Below are 25,589 nucleotides of genomic sequence, written 5' to 3'. Positions count from 1 at the left end.
GTCAGAGCGTTGTGGATGGGAATCCTCACGTATCAAATGTTTGAGACAGACGGCAACGCCCTCTGAACCTGACCGCACCGGTCTACATTTAGTCACGGCTTTCCGTTCAGAGCTCAAAAGTTGACCTTTGACCCGTAGGCGTTGAGATCTGACCTGGGTCTCCATGCGGGCACGGCGTTCCTCCTCCTCCTTGCGCCTCCTCATATTCTCGTTCTCCTGCTTGGCCTCGGAGAACGCCTGCAGGAACTGGTCGAAGATTCCGAAGAACTCCTCTGGCTGCATGCGGGACGCATCCTCCCCAAAGTGCTTCACGGCCTTCTGGAACTGCAGAGAGAGAGAGAGAGAGAGACACAGACAGAGAGAGAGAGAGAGAGAGAGAGAGAGAGAGAGACAGACATGGAGACAGAGAGAGAGACAGAGAGAGAGACAGGACAAAGCTTATCATTTAGGTGTTATCGTGAGTAACACAGTATCACAGTTCAACCTGGGAACTGGCCACATGTCAGAGGTAAATGTATGTGTGTTTGTGTGACCTACACGTCCCCATCTCCCTCTAACAGTAAAGTGCGCTAATAAATAAGCTGGCTCCCTGCAGCACACAGCAGCATCAAACACATTCCATATGGCGGAAAGGCAGAGGGAGAGGCAGAGGGAGAGGCAGAGGGAGAGGCAGAGGGAGAGGCAGAGGGAGAGGCAGATAGAGAGGCAGGTAGAGAGGCAGAGGTAGAAGCAGAGGCAGGGGGAGAGGCAGAGGGAGAGGCAGGGGGAGAGGCAGGGGGAGAGGCAGAGGGAGAGGAAGGGCGAGAAGCAGAGGGAGAGGCAGGTAGAGAGGCAGGGGGAGAGGCAGGTAGAGAGGCAGGGGGAGAGGCAGGTAGAGAGGCAGAGGGAGAGGCAGGGGGAGAGGCAGGGGGAGAGGCAGGGGGAGAGGCAGAGAGGGAGGAAAAGGCAGGAAAGGGAGGCGAGGGGGTGGGTTGCAGGACTGGATGGAGGGGTTTGGGGGGGTATACAGGAAGGAGAGACAGAGAAGAAGACAGGTGGGAGAGGAGGGGGGGGACCAGAGCTTTAAACATGATATCCTTGACCTCTCTGTTAACCATTAGCAGCCCCTACACACAGGTAGGAGACTAGGCAGCTCACAGATCTGAACCAAATCCCTACACACGCACACACACACTGTTCGATAGTAGACTGGTCAGGCTTTATGGCTGGCAGCTTCAAAGCCCTTCTATGAACCCTTTACGAGCATGTGGTTATGAAGCTCAGTATTGCATTTCAGACTTTGCCATTTCATGACGTTTTCAACGACAGTTGTTAAATCTTCAGAGCTACCTAATCTATGTGTTTGATGGTTCCATCAGAGCTCCTAGCCGAGGAGACCAGCGGGCACCCCCCCCCCCCCGTCCTGTTCTGAGGACTGTTGGAATGCGAGCTGACCCTGACCTCCCTCCCACCATCCACCCATGGGCCTCCTCCAGGCCTCAAACACCTCTGCCCCCTACACCAACACCTAGTCCAGCCTCCACCAGAGCCATATTAACGGTACCCCCCTCCCCCTGTCCTTCACTCCCAGCCCTGATCCCCTCACCAGGTCCTTGGCCTCGTTGAGACAGTCCTCCACGTCAGAGAAACTGAAGCTGGCCACGGTGGTGAACTGGCTGACCACAGCCACAAACTTGTCCCCATAGTCCTGGGGACGACCCCGCTGGAACTCCAGCTCCTGATTGGTGGATGGAAAAGACAGGAAGTGAGTACGGCCGGGCGGAGGCGTTTGACCTCATCCTGCGCGTCGCAGTGTCAACATGTATCGTGAGGAGTGAGAAATGAGAAAAGATGGTAAATCCAAGTGGAGGTCACTCACGGTCTCCACAGCCTTCAGACCTGAGCGCAGGTTGTTGATGTCTTTCTCCAGCTCTGTCATACTGGGGGGGAGAGAGGGAGGGAGGGGGGAGGGCGGGCGGGAGACACAGGGACAGATAGGGAGGGTTAGAGGGACGAGGAAAATGTATTCAAAGGGAAACGATAATAAACCATCTGTTCCCCGAGCCACAGTGCCAGAGAGACAGGAAATGTACAGGATCAAACCCAACTTCCTTCCTTCCTTATTGCATTCTAGGCCAGGGGAGGCTGGAAACAGAGTGACTCGTCTGAGCAGAAACCCCTGAGTTTGCCTGTTCTTGAGTCAACCTTACTAAGCCCTTCTTACTGGACTTCACTGCATTAGTGTTTTCCTTGTAGAGTAAATCGTCAAAACAGCATAATAAGTCATCCATGAATCAATCGTTCGGCCGATTCATCGAATCAACCATTAATGGTATTAACCACTTAGCCAATCAGCTAATGGTTCCTGCCAGCTCTCCTTACTTGACTTTGGCAGCCTCAGGGACGTGCTGCAGCTCCTCCTGGAACAAGGCCACCTTGGGATACTTGTGTTCCAGGACCGTGATCAGGTAGTGAAGCAGGGTGATGTTCCTGGACGGCAGAGAGAGAGAGGGGGAGAGGGGAAAGACCGATGGGGGGGGGGGGGGGGGGGGGGGTTAGGGAAAGAGTGAGACACACATACTTAGCTCTGGGTCTGTTGTTCAAACAGACAAAGCCCTGTTTGTCCTGCGGCCTGGGCAGGAACACACACAGTGAAAGTCAGGGTGCACCATCACAGGCACACACAGAACAGTCCCAGCAGCCACGGCGCTCCTTACTTGTCGATGCTGGACTTGGTGTCGGCGATCTTGTTGAGCGAGGAGACCTTGAAGCCGTAGGCGTTGCCCCTCTGGCCCTTGTTCATGTAGTTCCCGAAGGCCAGGACCACCTCCAGGAGCTGGCGCAGGTTCCTGCTCTGGAGAACCTCCTTGCAGGCCTTGCTCAAGGCTGGGGAAGAGGGGGGAACAGGGACGGACACACAGACATTTGACATTTCATTCATTTAGCAGACGCTTTTGGATCCAAAACGACCTTCAAATAGTGCATGTAGAAAATACAGCATGAGATCAAGGATTCAAGGAATGGCTATTTACTGGCCACATCGCAAAAGTAACCACATCTCAGCTACCAAGCACGCACTAGGATACAGTGAGGATGTGTGTAATCACATCTGGATTTCTGCACGTGCCTGTCTTGTTACAATTCAGGCGAGGATGAACACTTATTTGACATGGCATTTTTATCCAAAGCGGCATAAATAACACACATAGAAAGCACAGTTCTTAAAATTGACGATTTGGATGTGAACAATGTCGGTGTGTAACTGTGCATATCATCCAACTGTACCTTCGACTTTGGGTTTGACCTCAGAGATTCTCTCAGCAAACTTCTTCTTGAAATAGAGAGCCTGGAGCCGTTGCTGGTAGTGGTTGATTCTGAGTGTGGAGAAATCAAACAATAGATCAAGTCCACATCCTACTGACAACACTGATCTGCTGGGTAAAATCGCCCGTGTTTGGGACCTTGAAAACAGACACCGTTGTAGTGTTTTAGATCAGAGTTCCTCAACACACATGACTGTCCACCATGTTTTCCTGTCAAGGTCTGCAAGTAGACCAAATAGCTTTCCCTCACAAATGACCATGTTGAGTGAGGAGGATCTAACATGACAAACCCATAACACAATAAAGATCCTGTCTGTCTCTCTCCCCCAGGTGCTGTTGCCATGGTATCAGTGTTTACAGGAAGTAACAGCCCAGATGAGAGTGGAGAATGTGGCCAGAGACAGGAAGGAAGGCTGTCCAGTATTCCCAGGGTCCATAATCAGAGTGCCATATGACAGAACACAGCTACAGACCTGTATGACAATAATCTACCTCTAATCTGGTACCCCAATTTCTCTGTTCTACAGTCCTGGAACAAAAATAATCAACCTTAAATCTGGTCCCCACTAAATCTCTTTAATACAATCCACTACCCCTCACCTTGTAGCACCATATGTCTGTGTTCCAGTCCAGTACTACTAAAACATCTGTCATTGTCATCTCATCTGGTACCCCCATCTCTCTTTACTGCAATCATCTACCCCTAATCCCATACCCCCATCTCTCTTTACTGCAATCATCTACCCCTAATCCCATACCCCCATCTCTCTTTACTGCAATCATCTACCCCTAATCCCATACCCCCATCTCTCTTTACTGCAATCATCTACCCCTAATCCCATACCCCCATCTCTCTTTACTGCTATCATCTACCCCTAATCCCATACCCCCATCTCTCTTTACTGCAATCATCTACCCCTAATCCCATACCCCCATCTCTCTTTACTGCAATCATCTACCCCTAATCCCATACCCCCATCTCTCTTTACTGCAATCATCTACCCCTAATCCCATACCCCCATCTCTCTTTACTGCAATCATCTACCCCTAATCCCATACCACCATCTCTCTTTACTGCTAATCCCATACCCCCATCTCTCTTTACTGCAATCATCTACCCCTAATCCCATACCACCATCTCTCTTTACTGCTAATCCCATACCCCCATCTCTCTTTACTGCAATCATCTACCCCTAATCCCATACCCCCATCTCTCTTTACTGCTAATCCCATACCCCCATCTCTCTTTACTGCAATCATCTACCCCTAATCCCATACCCCCATCTCTCCGTGAGACCACAGCGTGGTGTTCCAGCTCAGACCAGCAGGCCTCTGCTGCTCTGCTGGTGGACATGTTCCCCCGAGGAGCTCCATGTGAACCACAGAGGCAGGTCATGCACAGGGCAGGATCTCCTTGCAGCAGTCTTCGAGAACATGGCCACCCACAGCCAATTATGCAATTACATGATGCTTCAGGTTGTGGGTTGGATTCGAAAGGGGCAAATGATGAGCCAATTCAATAGACAGAAGTGCTCCCTATGTACCCTGCTTGACCAAAGGGAATGGCGCACGCACACACACTGACACACACGGCGTACCTGCTCATCTCGTAGAGGAAGCGGTCAGCCTTGGCCATCCTCTCCAGCTCATGCTTGTGTTCCTCGAGCAGGTCAACGTCGCTCTTCTCGGGGACAAACTTCAGCAGCTGGACACACAGCAAAAGGTCAGCGGTTAGAAGGAGCAGACAATGACTGGGTGAGCCACGTCGTGATGACACACAACAAGCAACATCCACACAGGAAGGCTGCGCATTGGGAGATCCACCTGATTTGTAACGAGTGTATTTCTGACTCACTGTCTCTGGCTTCCCGGGCCCAGCATAGGAGCCAGGAAGACTCCAACTCTAACAACATTCAGATGTTTGAAACCCACTAAACAAGCTCAAGACCCTGCAAACACACACTCTCTCTCTCTCTCTGTCAGACACCACGACACACACACACACACGCACACACTCACGCACACATACCAAGGAAATAGACTCATAAAACTGGACCAGCTTCCAATTTACTCTAACATCTACAGGAGTACATAAATCCTAAATACTACACTGTTACTACTCCACTACACACTCTGCCCTGCTCCACCCAGCTCCACCCAGCCTTTATCCTGCTTTACATGGGGAGAGAGGAGGAAAAAAACCTGACAGAAGGTTAGCAGGGGACGAGAGAGAGAATGTTTAAATGAACGAACAGCAAAAGAATGTTGAGGAGTTTTACAAGGGTGCGTACGTCACCACTGCGTCAAAGGATTTCAGTTCAAACTATTCCAGAAGAGCGTACTGGTTGTTCTGGACTACAGTTCCCTGCTATCAAAGTTCTACACAGTTCCAAGATCTCCATGCCCGGCTTACGGGTTCCATCTCCATTCTCTTGTGAGATCTCTACGGTTCCACACGTTATTCGAGTTCTGGTTCTAGAAGCTCAGCAGCCCAGCAGGTCCGTTCCTACCTGCTCCAGCATGTCCTTGGGAAGGTCCTCCTGCTCGTCCATGGTCAGGATGGCTCTCTTGATCTCCACATTGGTCAGCTTCAGCCTGCAACGCAAACACAACCATGTCAGCATCATAAGATAGAGAGGTGGTCTCGATGCACTGCTTCCTGGCATGCAGCAGAGTCAAAAACAGCAGGTAGCTGACAGTTAGCCTAGCCTAGCCTAGCATAGCCTCTTAGCCTAACATAGCCTAGCCTAGCCAAACCTAGTCTAGCCTCTTAGCCTAACCTAGCATAACCTAGCCTAGCAACCCCAAGTACCAGGCTCTGGATCCTAGTCACAGTGACACTTCTGATCCATGTAGCTGCAGCTAGACTGACCCTGTTGACCGGGCTGACTGTGCTGGAACTAACATTAGGGTCCCAGCTGGCCCCCTCCTCTGGGTAGAGCTCCTCTGGCAGCAGCCCTCTGCCTCTCTGCCAGGAAACCTAGGAACCAACAGCTTTACAACACCAGACTCTCTGCATGGACTGGCTCTATGCCAAGAGGCCCTTGCCGTCTGCCGCCTCAGTCCCAGCCTCCAACACACCTCAGCCCCAGCCTCCAACACACCCCCAGACCACCAGCCTCCAACACACCCCCAGACCACCAGCCTCCAAACACACCTCAGCCTTCAACAACACTTCAGCCTCTGGCACACCTCAGCCCTGCAGCCCCGGCCTTTAACACACCCGCAGACCTCCAGCCTCTAGCCTCAAAACATACCTCAGCCTCCCAGCCTCAAAAACCCCTCCAGACCTCCAGTTACCAGAACATGCTGGACCGAGCCACCGGGCTGAACCGCTCACGGTCCAAACACCTGACCGCACGACTCTAATGACGGCCAATGAGACTTCACACCCACACGAGTACCATTGATCATACTTTATATGTAATTAATGCATAGGCCAAGACTGACAAGATACGTTTACCCAGACGCGTGCCAAAGCCTACACTCAGGTCCGCAAGCGAACCACCATCACGACCACACTGTAAATAGGCCAACTGAAGGAGACTCTAAATACAGGAAGCCATATAAATAGTCGAATCCTGGAAAGTTCTATTTCCATTCACAGCGGCAGGACCCAGAACCATGACCCAGTAAGCACGGGAGAACAAGACACAGGCGCTGCTGTGTTTGTGGTGGTAACCGTGGCGACCAGGGGAGGAGAGGGGGAGAGAAGCTGGACATGGTTCCTGGCTAGCGTCACACTAACAGAAACACACTGGAACACACATTAAAACAATCATCCACCGCTGATCTTTAAACAGACAGTCAACTGTGAGCGATGATTCTAAACCGTCCAGATTCCGTAATCCAAGTCGATGTAAGCAGAGAATTGTCTATGGTGCAATAATTTATTGATGTAAGCTGGCCGTGAATATTAGGAGAGAGTGATTTGGGGAACAGAGACACTAACCAGGCAAAGAAAACTGTGTGGAGAGAGAGAGACGGAGAGAGAGAAAGATGGAGAGAGACAGAGACGGAGAGAGAGACAGAGAGAGAGAGAGAGAGGAGAGAGAGACGGAGAGATGGAGAGAGAGAGAGATGGAGAGAGAGAGAGACGGAGAGATGGAGAGAGAGAGAGAGAGAGGGAGAGACGGAGAGAGGGAGAGGGAGAGAGGGAGGGAGAGAGAGAGAGAAAGAGGGGGAGAGAGGTAGGGAGGGTTGTGTGTAGGAAAGTAATGTACTGACCTTGAGAGGAGGATGTTGCAGTTTTGGGCACGGCGTCCGTCGATGACAGACAGTTCCTTGACCTTTTTAGTGGCCAGAGCATCGTCCTCGGACTCTTTCTGTTAGAGAAGGGCATCCAGGGAGAGAGATCAGTAACAGCCGCAACTACAGAACCGCCACAACACACTGTGCTGCGCACTGCGGACAAGGATCCTCTCAGGTGCAATGACACGTCACATTTGGTTTTTCTTAACGAAACCCCATGGAAATAAAACATTCTCCTGGATCTGGACAGCTTCACGACAAGGTCCGTTTTACACAAAACATGTGGCGTCTCATTTACAGGGAACGAGGTCAAAAGGATGTGTTTGGACTGATTCTTCTCAAAGAGATGTTCTGAACACAGCTGAAGCTTGTGGCTACATGACTGCGCCTTCATCCTTGTGGTAGACACACCCGTACTCACCCTTGTGTAACCACACACACACACACACACACACACACACACACACACCCCTGCCCAGGGCTGTCTTGTTTAGGGACAGAAACAAGTGCTTTTATGAAAGGCTCTTCAGTTTCATCTCCTGTTGAATCGTATTAGGGCCCTAACAAACAATGGTGCTTGGTATCCAGGCAACAGAGGAGCTAAACACATGCACGCATGCACGAGAAAGAGCGATACCTTCACACCCAGTCTTCCGTTTAATTCCTTCTCTCTCTTTTTCCTCTCCCTCCCCTTTCTGTGTCTTTCTTTCTCTCTTTCAGAAACGCTGGCGGAGAGTCGAGATTCAGAGAGCGAACATTAAACAAGATTCCTCTCTAGGTGAGAGCTGTGCAGAGCAAGATCTAGTCCAGCTGTGCATCTGACAAAGTGAGTGTGTGTGTGCGTGTGTGTGTGTGCATTAGACCACAGGGGATCTGTTCTTCTTCTGTGTCCTACACTCCGATAGTAAGTCAGTGATCAGTTTTAGGAGCACACAAATCGGGCACTGTTTCAGTCTTTCAGGGGATTGCTGCGTCATCTCTTCTCTCGTGTCCTCTGTTATTTAGACAGCAGGGAAGGCCTTCCACTCGTGGGCTGAACAGCTCAGAGATCAGCCAAACCGGGATCTGAACCCTGGGTCTCTGGGGGTATGTTAGCCCCTCGCAGCCTGAGCTAAAGGCCCCCTCGCAGCCACTCTCAGACCCTCCTTCCTGCTCTGCGAGCTGACGGCCTGCCACAAGACCTATTAGGGCTGGTTACAGCCAGACATCTTGAACTGCTCTCCAATAAAACTGGAACCGATCATTCAGCTATGCGCCGTTCTTTGGACGTTTATTCCAGACGACATCATCCTGCTAATCTTAGAGCAGGAGGATTATACACAGACACTCTCTCGCTGAGACCCACACACACACACACACAGGAGGTTCTGCTACCACAGTGAGTAGAGGTTCTGATGGAAGCCAGGGCTGTGGTACTGTTTAAAGGCAGACAGACAGATGTGTTTTGTTGTGCAGAGCCAGGTAAAGGTTGTGGATAAGTTACTCACCTTGGTGCTGAGTACAAACTCCTGTGAGGCGGGGCAGGAAGGAAGCAGGGAGAGGCAGCATTCATTAGAACAAGCATGCAGTAGCCAATGACAGCATCGACGCAGGCCAGTTCAGCGAATCAACAACAAGGGATGAGTTTTGTGAGGAGAAGCAGAGGGAGGTGGAAGTCAGAAAGCTCAGATGCATATTAACGTTTCACACAGGGAAATTACAACAACAAGGTGCCAACGCATAGACTGTGGAAGCTCTAATCTATTATGGTACATATCTAGGATCTGTTGAGATAAACAAAGATGGCCGCCTAGGGATTTTCCTCTAGTGAACTGCTGCTGAATGAAGCCTTGCGATACCATCCTACCTGTCCAGATGAAAAAGCAAGCTGGATGACTAACAAGCACAGGCCCAAAGCAAACCTGGGTCTGTACTATAAGAGAATCTGGTGTCATGTTTACATGAACACATTACCTCCTCTGTGGCAAACTGGAAACAGAGAGATAAATTGAACACACCTAGAACTAAGAATGTCTGATTATTGCAGTAGACTTTGCTTTAATGAAAGGATCCTAGAAGTATGGAACGCGGTTCTAGAATATTCAAAATTCAGGTTACAGAATAGTGTTTGTAGAATGTGTTGCAGAGTGGGGTTCTAGACCTTTGGAGAAAAAGGTTTTGGAATGTTAAATGGCTGGGTCCGGTTGTGTGTTTGGCAGTACCTGCTGTCTCTGGTATGCTGAGAAGGTCTTCTCTATGTCCTCCAGATCCAGGACCTTGAACACCTTGAGGTCGTCCACATCGCTCCACACAGTCCCTTCCAGCTTGTTCTGCAAACACAAACATCCCCAGTCACATATCTGCTTGTCACAGTGGTCCTGATTCTCCATGGTTCCTGGACACCCTGGTTCCCCTGCCCTCACAGCACTGACCTCAGCCAGCTTGGCCCAGTTGAAGGACTTGAGGGCGTTGGAGGGCTGGGGAATGTTCTTCTTCTTCATCCCGGGGCCCAGGGGGGCTCCGGGTGGAGGGGGCACACCGAAGCAAGCCATGCCCGGGGGAGGTGGGGGCCCGCCAGGCGGAGGAGGAGGAGGTGGAGGAGCCCCTCCAGGAGGTGGTGGAGGAGGAGGGATGCCAACCATGGGGGGAGGAGGAGGGATGGGCCCTCCTGGGGCCCCCGGGGGGAGGGGTGGGCCCCCAGGAACACTTGGTCTCTGGAACCAGGGAGAGATTGACACGGTTAGTTTGACATTATTAGCTTCATTCACTCAGTTAGTACGCTACACCTTCACATTCCACAGCTCATTCAGTAAGTACACTAAATCAGTTAAGGCCAGTTTATGGTGTACAGCACATGATTGACAAACCTGACCTAATCCAGACACTAGTTTTATGTTTGCCACATCCTGAAATATGTGAAACGACAAGCACTTTCTCTTATGCCAAACGGAAATAAAGCATAGATTGGCCTTTAGTGAGGACAGGACAGACGTGTCGATCCACTGTGTGTGAGTGTACTGCGTGTGCTTCTGGTCATCCTCTGTTAGTACAGAACAGCTACAGTTCATCATGGCAGCTCTCTGGGTGCAGCAAGGCAGCCCTGGTTAACATTTGCTGTTTTGGAGCTCCAGCAGTCAGCCATGTTGTTAATGCATCACCGTAAGTGTACAATCACACATCCTCTATGCACTGAGTAAGAGGAGGAGAGGGAGAGAGAGACAGAGAGAGAGAGACAGAGAGAGAGAGATAGAGAGAGACAGAGAGAGACAGAGAGAGATAGAGACTGTATGGATGGTGTGACGTACAGTGTTGAGCTCATGCAGCCTGGCCGACAGGTCAGCTACTTGCTGTTTGACAGCCTTGTGTTCGCTGCTCTCCCTCTCCAGCTTCTCCTTCATCTTGTTGAGGGTCTGCATCACATCCTCCTTCTCCTGGGTCTTAGCGTCACACTCCCTCTCCTTCTTCTCAAACTTCTGCTGCAGCTCGTGGTGCTCTGCAGGCGCACACACACACACACACAACACACACACACAGACAGACAGAGAATTCTTAGAATAAACATTGTTCCACAGTCTCCATAGGTCTTGGTCACAGTGGGGGCCATATGAGGTTCCTAGAAACCTCATAAATCTTAGATCAGCTGGAATTTAAAAATGAGCCACAAAGCTTCATGGAAACTCACCTCGGGGAAATCATATCTCATAAGATGAACCTTTCCACTTCATAGATGTGTGCGTCAGTGTATATGGGAGTGTGTGTGCATTTTTAGGTCATGTGTGTGTGGTGTGTGCGTGCGTGCGTGCGTGCGTAGGTCTGTACCTTTCCTCATCTTCTCCGCCTGTTCTTTCCACTGCTTCACTTCATTCTCGTTGACCAGCCTGAGGTCAGACACACAGGCAGGGAGAGAGGCTATAACAGGACACATCGGAACAGTATCTGGGCCCTGATAGTGCAGTTACAGCAGTGTGGCCCACACTCAACACACACACACACAGGAGTATGAACCAGTGGTCACAGCTAGCAGCATGTCACAGTTAGCAGCATGTCATAGCTAGCAACAGGGAGTCTGTAAGGCTTCAACCGCTCCACACAGCCTCAATAAAACCTCCCTGATCCCCTCATCAAGCTCCCTAATGCCCATGACTAGTCCCCTAGTCCCCTAGTCCCCTAGACCCCTAGTCTCCTAGGCCCACTACTAGCCCAGTGTTGAGTCAGAACCCATATGGATCTCACAACTTGAAACCTCCCTGATCTCTCTCCCAGTGTCCTCCCTGGATTAAAGGGTCAGTATTTTGTTTTGTTTTAGAACAGATTTTTTCTCTCCAAATCCCTGTAAGACCCACCTAGAATGATTTGTAGGGAGTGTATTAGAGGACCAGGGCAGGAGCAGCTGTAGGCTGTCCTGGTATCTGGTATCTACTCCCATCGTACAACCGATCATGTGACCAGCTTGTATTTCCCTCCCCTGGCTCTTTCCCCCCCATGTCAGATATAAATCAAACATCAGACATGTTCCGAAGCGTGTCATGTGCGCTTGGTGTGTTCTGCGAGTGTGTGTGTGTGTGTTGTGAACGCGTGACAGGCATGTGGTGTCCCGTCTCTGTCACTCACATCCGCACCACATTCTTCACGTTAAAGTTCTCCAGCGGGGTCACGTCGGGGTCGTGACCTTTGTCGTTCTGGAGGACGATCTGCTGGACGATGCGGTCCAGGAGCAGCCAGTACTGAACCGTGTTCCCACTGCGCTTGTCTGGGGGTGGAGGGAGAGGCCATCACCATCATCACCATCATCATCATCATCATCACAAACACTGCACCATGAAATCATTCGTGTGAAGGCCAACACAACACGGTACAGAGACACACAAACGTGCACAATTTCCGTACACATAGCACTTAACGCACAACTAACCCTGTGGGGAGAGGAATACCAACCATAGTCGGAATTCCTGCTTACGTGTCTGTGTGTTTGTGTGTGTGTTTGTGTGTGGGAGACTAGCTTGGGAGGACCGCAGGTTAAGAGCAGGGTAGCAGTGGTCCTCTAGGACGTGTGTGTGATTTATGGCTGTCCTGTTCTCTGAGGGAGCCCTAATCACCCAGCTGTCAGAGCCGAGGGATCCGACGGGCTGGGGCCAGCCTGGGGAGGCCGGAGACTGGGTGAAGTCTGGAGGTGAAAAACAACATTTCCTGACCAGGGTGTGGAGCCTTGGGGTTTGAGGGTCTTATGACTGAAGCTAACCAGGCATGAGAGGAATGCCGTGAATCTGATAAGGTTACGTGTGAGTCAATATGTGGAAAACGGAACACAGACACACAGTACGGCGAGAGCTTGACCAGATGGTTGTGGAGTGTTCTTGAATACAATCACAAAACAACTGTTGGATACTTTAGTGGAACTAGGGGTGCTGCCTTGATTGGTGAGTTACCGAGCTAGAACCAGGAATTCTGACAGTGTCCTGGTACCAAATCATTTGAGGATTTCATAGCCGCTTTAAAGATGCTGTAGAATCTTGTAAAGATCTTTGAAGGTCGTGGGAGAAGATGTTTTTCCAGGATGCATGACCTCGAGTTCTCACAAAGTGTGTGTGTGTGTGTGTGTGTGAGAGTCTGTGCTCGTGTGTGTTTGTGTGTGTGTGTGTGTGTGTGTCTGTGCCAGTGTGTGTTTGTGTGTGTGTGTGTGTGTCTGTGCCAGTGTGTGTGTGTGTGTGTGTCTGTGCCAGTGTGTGTTTGCGGGTGTGTTTGTGTGCGTTCTTACGAGGCATGAGGAGACAGTGCTGCAACACAGACATGAAGTGTGGCTGAGCGTCAGTGTGGCTTATCTTCTTCTTGATCAGCTCAAACACCTGTGTGGCGCTCTTCGTGTCGATGTGGACCTGCAACACAGAGAGACGCGTCACCACCAGCATCCTGCCCAGCATCCTGCCCAGCATCCTGCCCAGCATCCTGCCCAGCATCCTGCCCAGCATCCTGCCCAGCATCCTGCCCAGCATCCTGCCCAGCATCCTGCCCAGCATCCTGCCCAGCATCCTGCCCAGCATCCTGCCCAGCATCCTGTCCAGCATCCTGCCCAGCATCCTGTCCAGCATCCTGCCCAGCATCCGCTGGAAGGGAACACACGGAACTTCCCGAGCTTCAACTCACGGTATCAAAGCGTTTGGAAAGGGCCAGCTCATCTTCGTTCCTCAGCATCTCAAAGAAGTCCAGATGCCTGAAAACAGAACAGCACAGAAGCGCGTGAGGTCCAGAACGTTTGAGACGCTGGTGATGGGAGCAGGTGAACAGCGAAAGGAAAACAACGGCCTGACTCACCGGTCTAAAGTGGAGTTGTCATGGGAGCGCAGCTTGTCGATGATTGGCTGAATGCCCAGCATGAGGAACTCATAACGGAGGTGGATCCTGAACTCCAGGCTGGACTGTAGGGACCACAACACAGAGGAGAGGAGATGAAGTGAGGTAGGTAGAGGAGGGAGGGATGCCCAAAGAGGGGATGAAGAGAGGGAGGAAGAGGAGAGAGGAAGAGGAGAGCTCACCTCCCCTGCTCCCTGGCTGAGGACAGCATTGATGAAGGACATGATGGCCGTCTTCAGGTTGACCTCGTCTCTATAGCGACCAGTACTCCTGTCCAGGTCGTTCAACAGAGTCTGGAGACAGGTGAGAGAGAGTAGAGAGAGACACAGGGAGAGATCAAATAGAAAGAGGTAGAGAGAAGACAGTGAGAAAGATAGAGGAGAGAAAGAGAAAGGGAGAGAGAAGAATGAGAGAAGAGAGTGAGAGAAGAGTGACAGTAAGAGAGAGATGGGAAAAGAGAAAGACAGAGAGAGATGGGAAAAGAGAGAGATATAAAGACAGAATCCACAATCAGACAAGTGTCACATGTTCACTTTTCAGGGTGCATGTTCAGTTATGAATTGTAACGGTAACCAGGACGGCTTTTCTACCTGGAACCTGGTCCTCTCTGCAGCAAACTTCTGGTAGTGCAGCATAGCTTCTAGGATCTTCTTATGGCCCCCGGGAACCAGACACACAGCTCCCATGATCTCCAACACCGCCACCTACAGACCAGGAGGGGCAGGAGGGAGCAGAAACACACACAAGGGAGGAGAAGAAGAAAGGAGGGGAAGAAAGAGAGTGAGGATGAGGAGTAAAGACAAAACAAACAAACCCCCCCCCCAAAAAAACAGCAAGAGGATATGAAAACTATCTCTGGGTACAGTCTATAACCCTACATCAGTCTACTTCGGGCGCCTACCTTGGTCTTGACGTTCTCTGTGGCGAGGCTCTGGGCGATGATGTTGATGCTCTCGGAGTGAGACAGGACGTGGGCACGCCCCTGGGAGTTGTTCATCAGGGCCTTGATGCAGCCGATCAGGGAGGTGTGGATCTGGGACTCGGTGGTCTCATAGTCCATGCTCTTCAGGAAGTTCAGGATGCAGGTCAGACCATCCAGGTCAATGAACCGTGTCACAAACCTGGGAGAGGAGCACGGGTCAGAGGGTGTGTGTGGCAGGGTGTGTGTGTGGCAGGGTGTGTGTGTGTGTGTGTGTGTGGCAGGGTGTGTGTGTGTGTGTGTGTGATGGGTGTACCTCATGGGTTGTGTCCTCAGGGCGGTCTTCAGACTCTCTATGGTCTTGTTTCTCTCCTCCTCATCCTCCTTCTCCAGGGCCAGGAGAGTCTTCCGCTGGAGAGCAGAACACCAAGGCTTCAGTTTCACATCAATAAACAGTCAAGGAAATCGAATCACTAATTGAGCCTGCGGTCAAATCATGCTGACTCATTCGTTCGCCCCCCCACCCACTCCCTCTCTCCAACACACACACACACACGCACACACACTTACAGCGGCCATGGAGTTGAGCTGGTCAATGTAGAACTCTGGCCAGCTGGTTGCTCCCTTGTTCTCCTCCTGTTCCTGAGAACACACACACACCAACACACACAAGGTTAGCTCTAAACATGGATAACACACACACACAAACAAATCAGATTCGGGCATACCTACAATGATCTAATTAGGCAATATATGCTAAGTATTTTTGGAGCAAACTGTCTTGGCCAAACATTGCAGCTTTGTGTGAGTGCTTCAGTGAAAGAGAGGGATGGTTACACACTCTACTACACAAACAGACTTCCTTTCATACAGACTCGGGCTTTCCCTCAGTTAGAGAGTTGCTGAGCTGGACAGGAATGAGGTCACTTATAGTGGCTGCAACATGTGAAATACTGCAGTGCTCTGTCAAACCTTGTGTTAACAAACTGGTAGCTACGGCTAGATGGCTCGTGTCAGGTCAAACCTCCTTGTGTTAACACAGCTAGCTGTAGCTAGCTAGATAGCTCAGGGCATACACAAACACTGCCTTTTTAACACAGATAGCTGTGGCTAGCTCCAGTGTTAAAAGGCTGGTAGCCAACCCAGCCCAGGACAGACAGACATTCCCAGAGTGTCCGGGAGGAGAGGAGAGCAGGAATATGATCTGAAGCTGGGGCTTAGGCACTGGGCAGGTTTGGGTCCTGTGTTAAAAGCTCCAATTGGAAAACAATGTTCCTAATAGAGGGAGAAACCCAGCATGGCAGCTTTGATGTACTGACTGGTGAAAACTGGGGCAGGGGCACTGAGGGGGCAACAGGGTGTGTGTGTGTGTGCGTGCGTGTGTGTGCGTGTGATCGGGACTGTGTGTGCGTGTGTAGTCTTGGCCAAATGTTTTGTCTGGCAGACCTGATTAAAGACCTTTCTCACAGCAAGCGAGGACAGATCTGTTCTCTCTCTTTCTTGCATACACACATTCTCTCTTTCTCTCTCTCTCCCCCCCCCCCCCCTCTCTTTCTCAGCGCTCTGTCCAGCTGCAGAACCAGCTCGGTAGTTTCAACTGCAATGAAAATAGTTCCCACACAAATCACCAGAAACTCCCATTTTTAGCTTGTAACTAATACACACACATTCTTTCTGTCTCTCCTTCTCTCCTTACCTTCTTTTTGCTGCAGTAGATCTGCCATTTCTTCTCAGCAGGCAGAGCAAACATGGCCTCTCTGTGTTTCTCTGTCAGGTCCAGCTCATCCTGAGAACAGGAGAGGAGAGAGGAGAGAAGAGCACAGGAGAGGGAGAGAGGAGAACGGGAGAGGAAGAGAGGAGAGAAGGGGGAGAACAGGAGAGGAGGGAGGAAATAACTGGTCATATTACACACGTTTGATCATATATTATAGCATGGTGACATTCTCAGAGGAAATCTGGTTTTTAAAAAAATTAACTTTGAGTCATTAACTAAGTTTTGCTGTGTTTTGATCAAAGTAGCAGATCAGAAAGAGCTCTTCCAGTAGGATCTAAAAACAGTCTCCTCAGTGACTGTATCTCTAGCCTGGGACCACCAGACTCCCCCTGGATTGTCTCAGCAGATCTCAGGGGAACGTGAATTCCAATGGACAGCCCTAACAACCTCTCTCTCTCTCTCTTTTCCCCTGGAGCCCTCTATCAGCTGAGACACACACACACCAGAGACTGAAAGACCTCCTCAACAGACAGCATGAAATGTGCTGGCCATAAACCATCTTACACACACACACACACACATACACACAAGTTACAGTCAGGGCTAAGTTAGGCAGCGTGACCAGGCATACCAGAGAGACAACATCATGGCCAGATGCCCTCTGGTCTCTCTCCCCTCCCTTCTGCAGAGCCAGATTGTGCTTCCCATATCTCCAGGCAGTTTGTCCTGCAGACCCTGGTCAGATTGACAGCCAGAGCCAAGCCTCTTTAACACAGCCTGTCTCCTAACGCAACCTGTCTTCTAACGCAGCCTGTCTTCTAACGCAGCCTGTCTCCTAACGCAGCCTGTCTTCTAACACAGCCTGTCTCCTAACACAGCCTGTCTCCTAACACAGCCTGTCTCCTAACGCAGCCTGTCTTCTAACACAGCCTGTCTTCTAACGCAGCCTGTCTTCTAACGCAGCCTGTCTTCTAACGCAGCCTGTCTTCTAACGCAGCCTGTCTTCTAACGCAGCCTGTCTTCTAACACAGCCTGTCTCCTAACGCAGCCTGTCTCCTAACGCAGCCTGTCTCCTAACGCAGCCTGTCTCCTAACGCAGCCTGTCTTCAAACGCAGCCTGTCTTCAAACGCAGCCTGTCTTCTAACACAGCCTGTCTCCTAACACAGCCTGTCTTCTAACACAGCCTGTCTTCTAACACAGCCTGTCTTCTAACACAGCCTGTCTCCTAACACAGCCTGTCTCCTAACACAGCCTGTCTTCTAACGCAGCCTGTCTTCTAACGCAGCCTGTCTTCTAACACAGCCTGTCTTCTAACACAGCCTGTCTCCTAACACAGCCTGTCTTCTAACGCAGCCTGTCTTCTAACGCAGCCTGTCTTCTAACGCAGCCTGTCTTCTAACGCAGCCTGTCTCCTAACGCAGCCTGTCTCCTAACGCAGCCTGTCTTCTAACGCAGCCTGTCTTCAAACGCAGCCTGTCTTCTAACACAGCCTGTCTCCTAACACAGCCTGTCTTCTAACACAGCCTGTCTTCTAACACAGCCTGTCTTCAAACGCAGCCTGTCTTCTAACGCAGCCTGTCTTCTAACGCAGCCTGTCTTCTAACGCAGCCTGTCTTCAAACGCAGCCTGTCTTCTAACACAGCCTGTCTCCTAACACAGCCTGTCTTCTAACACAGCCTGTCTCCTAACACAGCCTGTCTTCTAACACAGCCTGTCTCCTAACACAGCCTGTCTCCTAACACAGCCTGTCTTCAAACGCAGCCTGTCTCCTAACACAGCCTGTCTTCTAACACAGCCTGTCTCCTAACACAGCCTGTCTTCAAACACAGCCTGTCTTCTAACACAGCCTGTCTCCTAACACAGCCTGTCCAAGACAGGAAAGTTGTCTTCATGCCCCTCGCAGCTCTGCATTGGAGGTTTGGACACGGAAGGAGGGGGTCATTGTTGCTGTACCAGAATGAATCCAGCAGCAGAGGTGGTCACAGAGCCGAATTGACGTCTGTGTGAAAAGGAGAGCTGGTATGGCGGGACGACACACACTAGTCACACCTCTGATTCCGGAACACCTTTGTTTGGTTCACTGTTAAAAAGCAAAGTCTGCAAAACGAGGGGTCTTTTTTTACGGAGCTTGATTCTCCTCCCCCTTCCCTGCACAGTATTCTGGCTTGATCCGAGCCTTCTCCATGGTGCAGTGATACTGCAGGGCCCAGACACTCTCTTTCCCATCAGCCCTCCTCTAGACCTTGTTTCTCTTCCATTTCACCCTTCTCTCTCTCTCTCTCTCTCTCTCTCCATTCTCCTCCATCTCTCAATTTCGCCCTACTCTATGCAATATCCCGTCTTTCTCTCTCCCTCTGTCACTATGCAATTAGTCTCTTCTCCTCCTTTCCCCAGTCTCTCTCTCTTCTTCTCCTCCTTTCCCCAGTCTCTCTCTCTTCTTCTCCTCCTTTCCCCAGTCTATCTCTCTTCTTCTTGTCCTTTCCCCAGTCTCTCTCTCTTCTTCTCCTCCTTTCCCCAGTCTATCTCTCTTCTTCTTGTCCTTTCCCCAGTCTCTCTCTCTTCTTCTCCTCCTTTCCCCAGTCTATCTCTCTCTTCTCCTCCTCCTTTCCCCAGTCTCTCTCTCTTCTTCTTCTCTCTCTGCTGTGCTCCTCATTAGCTGTGGCCAGAGCATGTTGTGCTGGTCTGTGGAGTTTCCTGCAGGGTCCCTAGTTAGTCTGACAGAGTTAGTTTGACATCTCGGCCAGTCCCATTGTCAGCTCCACGGGCAGGACACAAAGACACCAGCTGGTTCTCAACAGGACGTCCGATAGGCCACAGCCTGGTGGCGAGAGGGACTCTACTGAGCGCGTGCAGACCCGCAAGGGGCCTAACTGTAGCGGTAGTGAGTTGGGGGACAGGACTGAATCGAGTCACACGCTGGTGGGCCTGCTCACACACACATACATGAGCGTACAGACACGGAGACACACACACGCTGGCAATCCCAGTCATGCAGTGAGCGGGTCTGCAGAGCTCAATGAGTTGGGCTGTTATTGTCTGTCAGCAGCCAGATTCTTTCATGGATCATTAGCTAGAAAAAACAACCACACAGCCAGCCAGCCAGAACCAGTAGCCAATCACGGTCTCTCCTCAAGAGTAGGGACCCTCCCAGCCCTTCCCCCTAATCTCTACCCCCTTTTACTCCACATGTTCATACCATAACATGGTGTACTGGAGAATATGGTAATGGAGGTTAGTTGATTATATAAGTGTTGTTGATGTGCTTCACACAGCTCTACGTATGAGGGAGCGCTGACTGAGCTGACACTGGGGAAACCACTCCTACATGCGTGCATGTGTGTGTGTGTGTGTGTGTGCGAACGTCTGTTTGTCTTTCTGTATGCGGGGAGAAAGCACACACCTGGCTGTCCACCAACAGGGCTGCCATCCAAGCAACCTGGCAAAAAACTACAACCAACATGGCCCCTGTCCACATCCCTCCCACTAGCGATTACATCCGTTTAATACCTGAAGAGCTGGTGATTAGACTATCTACATCCCAGATGGCTGACTGTTAAAGTAGTCCAGCCATAGAGAAAGACCCGCAAGCCAGTGTAGCAGTCAGCAATATAGAAGGCCACACAGCAAGAGCAACTAGTTCATTTGACACCAGCCGTGTTTATTTGGGTCAAACCCATGAGAGCGGACCTATATAGACACTCGACAAGGGAAAACGAACAGTCCCGTGTTTTCAAACCAACACAGGGTAGGAGGGGGGGGGGGATACGTACCACCAGCTCAGTGAACATGGCGTCCAGTTCTTCGGAGGGCGGCATGGGCAGAGCGGGCTCCAGGCTCTGCAGGGTGAAGCCGCTGTCATGGCGGAGGCGGTACGTGATCTCGGGGTGGTCGCTCCCTTTGAAGCAGCAGAAAATGACGGAGGACAAGCCCCGCCCGCCACGCTTGCGGGGCGCCATGGCAACGGCTGGCAGCAGCGGGAGCTGGCAGGAAGCCGGGCTAGGAAGCGTTACCGTCGGTTACCGCGGCTACCTGGGGGAGGGGAAGAGGAGGGGATCCGTTAGTTAAAGAAAACTGAAGTCTGTCTTTGTCTACGAGCACAATAACTACATAGAGATGGACACATCTAAAGCACAGCTCTCTCAGAAGATCGATCGCACCAGAGAGGAGAGACCAGTGATGGTGAGGTGAGGGAGAGTTTGGAGATTGTACCCAATTCTTCCAACGTGAACTCCCACTGTTTCTTTAGACAAGCTGAAGTAGAGGGAGAGACAGATGGGAGAGCAAGGAGGGAGGCAGAAAAGGAAGAGAGAAGAGGAATGACACAGAGAGCGTGTTTAGCAACCACAGAAAGGTAAAACCCAGTCATCTGCGGTGCCAGACAGTGCATTCTGTAATGGGTCAGACAGAGGCCAGTGTGTGTGTGTGTGTGTGTGTGTGGGGGGGGGGGGGGGGGGGGGGGGGTGTTTGTTTGAGCTTTATTCACTTTTACTCGGTGAAAGATTAACTTAGAGGTAGATTTGTCTGTCAGCATGCCTAACGTTTGTGTGTTTGTGTTTAGAATTCAATGTTCTCAACACAGCAAGGCCACAGCAGCATTGAACTGTCTTCCAAACACCCAACAAAGTGACCTTCTTCTCAGAGCGCACACACACACACACACAGCAAACAGTTAACACTCTCACTCAACACACTCACTCTACTCTCATCCACAGACGATAAAACTGATGTATAAGAAACCACCAGTCTTCAGTCATGGTACAGTAGCGAGACATAAAAGACACTTCTTCACACATACTTAGAGACACATACAACAGAAGAAATAAAGTGAAACATGTTAAATAAGTTTCTCTTAAATCGAAAATAAATAAATATATATGTTAAATTACTTCTATTTTCAGACACATGTTGTTTTATCTCTGCCAGGGTCTGGCTACCGTTCACAAACCCCCACCAGATACACACACACACACACAAACACACACACACAGCACCTCCTTCCGCCCCTGATGTATACTGGCAGAGTAGGACGGGCAAGTGGACGTGTAAGCTGAATGGTGGATGGCTTCCTGAATCAGCCTCCCTGTACCCTATAAGACAGGGTAGGAAGGAAGGAAGGCAGGAAGGGAGGGAGGCAGGAAGGGACTGAGTGAGTGAGTGAGGGAGGGAGTGAGTGAGTGAGGGAGGGAGGGAGGGAGGGAGGGTAGGTGGGAGAGAGGGAATTGATGCAAATCTATTCTTTGACACTGAAGTATTTTCCTTTCCCTTTTCTCTTTCTTGCCCTCCACCTCCCCCTCTCTTCCTCTCTCACTCCTTATTTCCTCCCTGACGGCACATCAAAGGCAGGGAACAAAGAATCCGACTGAAAAATCTCCAGAGGAAGTGGTGGTTTTAATATTGTCCGTTTCGAAGAGCAGCTTGCAGCGATCACGATGGTGATGGTAAGACTGCCTCCTCTACTCCTGAGGCAGCTCTGCCTCCCTCCTCTACTCCTGAGGCAGCTCTGCCTCCCTCCTCTACTCCTAAGGCAGCTCTGCCTCCCTCCTCTACTCCTGAGGCAGCTCTGCCTCCCTCCTCTACTCCTGAGGCAGCTCTGCCTCCCTCCTCTACTCCTGAGGCAGCTCTGCCTGCCTCCTCTACTCCTGAGGCAGCTCTGCCTCCCTCCTCTACTCCTGAGGCAGCTCTGCCTCCCTCCTCTACTCCTGAGGCAGCTCTGCCTCCCTCCTCTACTCCTGAGGCAGCTCTGCCTCCCTCCTCTACTCCTGAGGCAGCTCTGCCTCCCTCCTCTACTCCTGAGGCAGCTCTGCCTCCCTCCTCTACTCCTGAGGCAGCTCTGCCTGCCTCCTCTACTCCTGAGGCAGCTCTACCTGCCTCCTCTACTCCTAAGGCAGCTCTGCCTGCCTCCTCTACTCCTGAGGCAGCTCTGCCTCCCTCCTCTACTCCTGAGGCAGCTCTGCCTCCCTCCTTTACTACTGGGGCAGCTCTACCTGCCTCCTCTACTACTGGGGCAGCTCTACCTGCCTCCTCTACTACTGGGGCAGCTCTACCTGCCTCCTCTACTACTGGGGCAGCTCTACCTGCCTCCTCTACTCCTGAGGCAGCTCTACCTGTCTCCTTCGCTTTCCTCATATCCTCCTAAATACAAACAAGGAAACAAGAGACACGCACAGTGTGTGCTGGGGTAAGGGAGATTACGTACGTGTGTGTAAGCCAGTACATCTTCAATGTTGAGGCTGCACATTCAAATCTTTTATAACCACAATGAGTTATATCCATGTCTGTATCTCAAATGCACGCTCCTTCTCACCACATGATGAACCAGGAACAACACCTCGGGCTGGGACATGAAGATGCCTACATGCCTGTGTAAGGCTGTGGCCCGTCTGCTGGTCCTGCCCCGGTGAGTCAGGCAGGGCGTGGAGGCAGCTCATAGAACACACACACACACACACGTATGCAAACGCACACACAGATACACACACACACACACAGATGCAAACACACACACACACACACCTACATACACATCCGTGTCCTCCTCAGTCAATCCACACACTCCTACAAAGCCACACTGGCTGATGTTCCTGCTGTCAGAAGAGAAAGGGTAGCTGTTGAATTATATTGTCATCTTTAGGCACAGCCAATAGGAATGACCGGTACTGACATGGTCATTTGAACGCAGCCTATAAGAAGGAATGCTCCAGATATGGTTGGAACCAACAGCCAATAGGAATAACTGGTACTGGCATGGTCATTAATATAGCCTATAGGAAGGACTGGAACAAGTATCAGACCGACAGGAAGGAACAGTCAGGCACCACAACATCCAGTTTCCTGCTTAGGATCTATAGTTCCATGGTTTGTTCAGATCTATTAGACTAGCCCACGACTGTCCATGTTACCCAGAAGTCTTCACCAGACATGCGACCAGCTCAGAAAATCTAAACAGATAAACACAGGAAGTAGACACCCAGAGATTTGACTGGAACGTGCAGATTTCCGCATTCCACAATAATATGCAAATAAGGACATATTTTGGAAAAGATGGTGGTTGCTAAATCTAGTCTGGTCTTCATCAGACTGAACTAGAACCGTATCTGGGTTCTGATTTAGACAGATCTGGACATATGTACAAAAGTTGGTGAGCAGATCTTAACACGAATGTCACTTTCAACAGCATAGCAAGATGACAGAGCTATAATCCTAGACAAGAACCTTGTATCCTTTCCATGATCCACAAGTCATTAGTGTGTAAAGTGTGTGTGTGTGTATAGTGCGTGTGTGTGTGTGAAAGTCTGTAACATATCGGCTCCAGATGTCAGAGATGATAACTTGAGCTGAAACACTCTCTTTATCCTGCACACACACACCACACACACACACACACACACACACTTTTCCAAGAGCTAAAACATACTCCTCAAACATGCACGCACTCTCATCCACATACACCATACAATGATGATTGCTTACTGTCTCTCTATGCTATTGTTCTCAAACCAGTCAGTTACTGATGATTGTTGGAGAAGATTGTTCTACCCTGTTATATACTCTATTCTGTTAACAGCTAGAAGGATGAAGAATGTTACAAACAAGACAGCCATTCCCAGACAATAACTGAAGCTGATGAAGTAAAAAAAAAAAAAAGAATTAAGCCAATTGGCTGGTTAGTTGAGAAGTGAATGAACGGATTAGTTAGCTGCTCGGCAGTAGATGAAGTGATTGGTCAGCATTTCAACAGTGAAGAAAGAGGATTGGTTAGCAGCTCAGTTGTCAGAGACAGTGTGTTCTGTTCAAGTATGGAGTCATCGCTGAATAAATGTCACATATCCTGTACTTAACAGACCACTGCACCACCCTAGCCAGATATAGATGCTGCATAGTGTGTGTGTGTGTGTGTGTGTGTGTTTGTGTGTACAGTGGTTATGAATAGAGATGCTGTATTATTTAGCCAAATATAACTGTTATTCCTCTTAAGAATCACTGCAGTAGATTCACCAGAAGCATCAGGCTGACAATGTTAGGAGCCAACCTCCCATCCCACCTCCCCCACCTCCACACACACACACATCATCACCTGGCTCCTAATCACACCAGCCCGTCATGGTCTAAAGCATGTCAGCTTGCTGTGTTTGTGTCCTCGGCTGTTCGTCCTGTGATCTGTGGGTTGGACAGGACATGCCCTCAGAGCTGCTGACAGGCTGAGTGTGTGTGTGTGTGTGTGTGCGAGTGTGTGTGGGTGTGTGGGTGTGCGTGTGAGAGAGAGAGATGCAGACAGCAGTAATTACCTCCTGTGGATGCAGTCCTGTTGATGAGGAGGTATGTAGGAACAGCCGCCTGTCTGCCAGACTACTGCTTGTTAACATATCTACCTCCAAGGCTAATGGACATTGTGGACATGTGTGTCATATGTTTATGCGTACAGTTATAGTACAGAGGCTGAATATATGATTCGGCACTGGACAATCTTCAAACTGGTGACATCATTGTATTGGGAGGTGGTGGGCATCCCATAATTGTTGGAATATGTGAAGCGTGTTAACAGGAAAGACAGGGTGGGTTGACACACTTTCGTCTCTCTCTCGCCACATGCACACACACACACACACACACACCGCCTCAAGCTTCCCCCGTGTCTAACCAAGCTCTTCCATGACGATCTGAACAGGAAAGAAGAAAAAGCAGGCCTCAGAGAGTCCAGCCCCTGGTGACAGCCCCCCAGCAACCATGTCGATCTCTGTCATCTAGAACACACGCACCCTTCTGTGGCTTGAAGCCTGGAAGAACCTGGAGTCCTGATAAGCGGCGGGAAGCCGCTTCGCAGCAGTCACGTCTGGTCGGCTCTGTAGCTGCTCTACAGTGCTGAGGGAATCATCCCTTCATCCCTGCTTTTCTCTCTTTTGCTTTTCCAGTCACATGTCCACCACACCACCCGGCCTCCAGCCTATTAGAGCTTGGCTTTTAAGCGAATCAATAAGCAATGATCGAACAGCTTGTGAGAGCAGAGACATAGACAGCTGGATTGATTGAGTGGACCAGGTGGGCAGGGCAAGGCTGGTCAGTGCTCAGGACCAGGTC

At 50.6% G+C, this 25,589-nt stretch overlaps 1 protein-coding gene across 4 annotated transcripts in view; it reads right to left on the bottom strand.

Annotated features, from left to right (window-relative positions):
* daam1a (dishevelled associated activator of morphogenesis 1a) overlaps positions 1–25,589 on the bottom strand; it is a 35,409-nt gene that overhangs the window by 1,279 nt on the left and 8,541 nt on the right. The window contains exons 1-26 of one of the 4 annotated variants that reach the window (XM_084679864.1): positions 20,672–20,722; positions 20,285–20,543; positions 16,496–16,585; positions 15,370–15,441; positions 15,116–15,210; positions 14,782–15,001; positions 14,471–14,584; positions 14,063–14,173; positions 13,842–13,945; positions 13,674–13,740; positions 13,288–13,405; positions 12,144–12,282; positions 11,352–11,410; positions 10,838–11,025; positions 9,965–10,246; positions 9,755–9,862; positions 9,041–9,061; positions 7,530–7,627; positions 5,813–5,897; positions 4,901–5,007; positions 3,265–3,353; positions 2,697–2,865; positions 2,362–2,469; positions 1,859–1,919; positions 1,586–1,717; positions 154–324 (exon numbers count right to left, since the gene is read on the bottom strand). In XM_084679864.1, coding sequence (XP_084535990.1) covers positions 154–324; positions 1,586–1,717; positions 1,859–1,919; positions 2,362–2,469; positions 2,697–2,865; positions 3,265–3,353; positions 4,901–5,007; positions 5,813–5,897; positions 7,530–7,627; positions 9,041–9,061; positions 9,755–9,862; positions 9,965–10,246; positions 10,838–11,025; positions 11,352–11,410; positions 12,144–12,282; positions 13,288–13,405; positions 13,674–13,740; positions 13,842–13,945; positions 14,063–14,173; positions 14,471–14,584; positions 14,782–15,001; positions 15,116–15,210; positions 15,370–15,441; positions 16,496–16,585; positions 20,285–20,470 — 2,994 coding nt within the window. In that variant the 5' untranslated portion in view covers positions 20,471–20,543; positions 20,672–20,722. Of the gene's footprint in view, positions 1–153; positions 325–1,585; positions 1,718–1,858; positions 1,920–2,361; positions 2,470–2,696; positions 2,866–3,264; positions 3,354–4,900; positions 5,008–5,812; positions 5,898–7,529; positions 7,628–9,040; positions 9,062–9,754; positions 9,863–9,964; positions 10,247–10,837; positions 11,026–11,351; positions 11,411–12,143; positions 12,283–13,287; positions 13,406–13,673; positions 13,741–13,841; positions 13,946–14,062; positions 14,174–14,470; positions 14,585–14,781; positions 15,002–15,115; positions 15,211–15,369; positions 15,442–16,495; positions 16,586–20,284; positions 20,544–20,671; positions 20,723–25,589 lie in introns of those variants that run through there. The other 3 variants (XM_084679856.1, XM_084679883.1, XM_084679874.1) reach the window with 3 other exon arrangements.

The sequence above is a fragment of the Hypomesus nipponensis genome, chromosome 3 (genome assembly GCF_054491055.1).
Source record: "Hypomesus nipponensis isolate SF chromosome 3, ASM5449105v1, whole genome shotgun sequence".
Taxonomy (NCBI): domain Eukaryota; kingdom Metazoa; phylum Chordata; class Actinopteri; order Osmeriformes; family Osmeridae; genus Hypomesus; species Hypomesus nipponensis.
The sequence above is the reverse complement of the archived record's forward strand: the minus strand, read 5'-3'. Positions and strand labels throughout refer to the sequence as shown.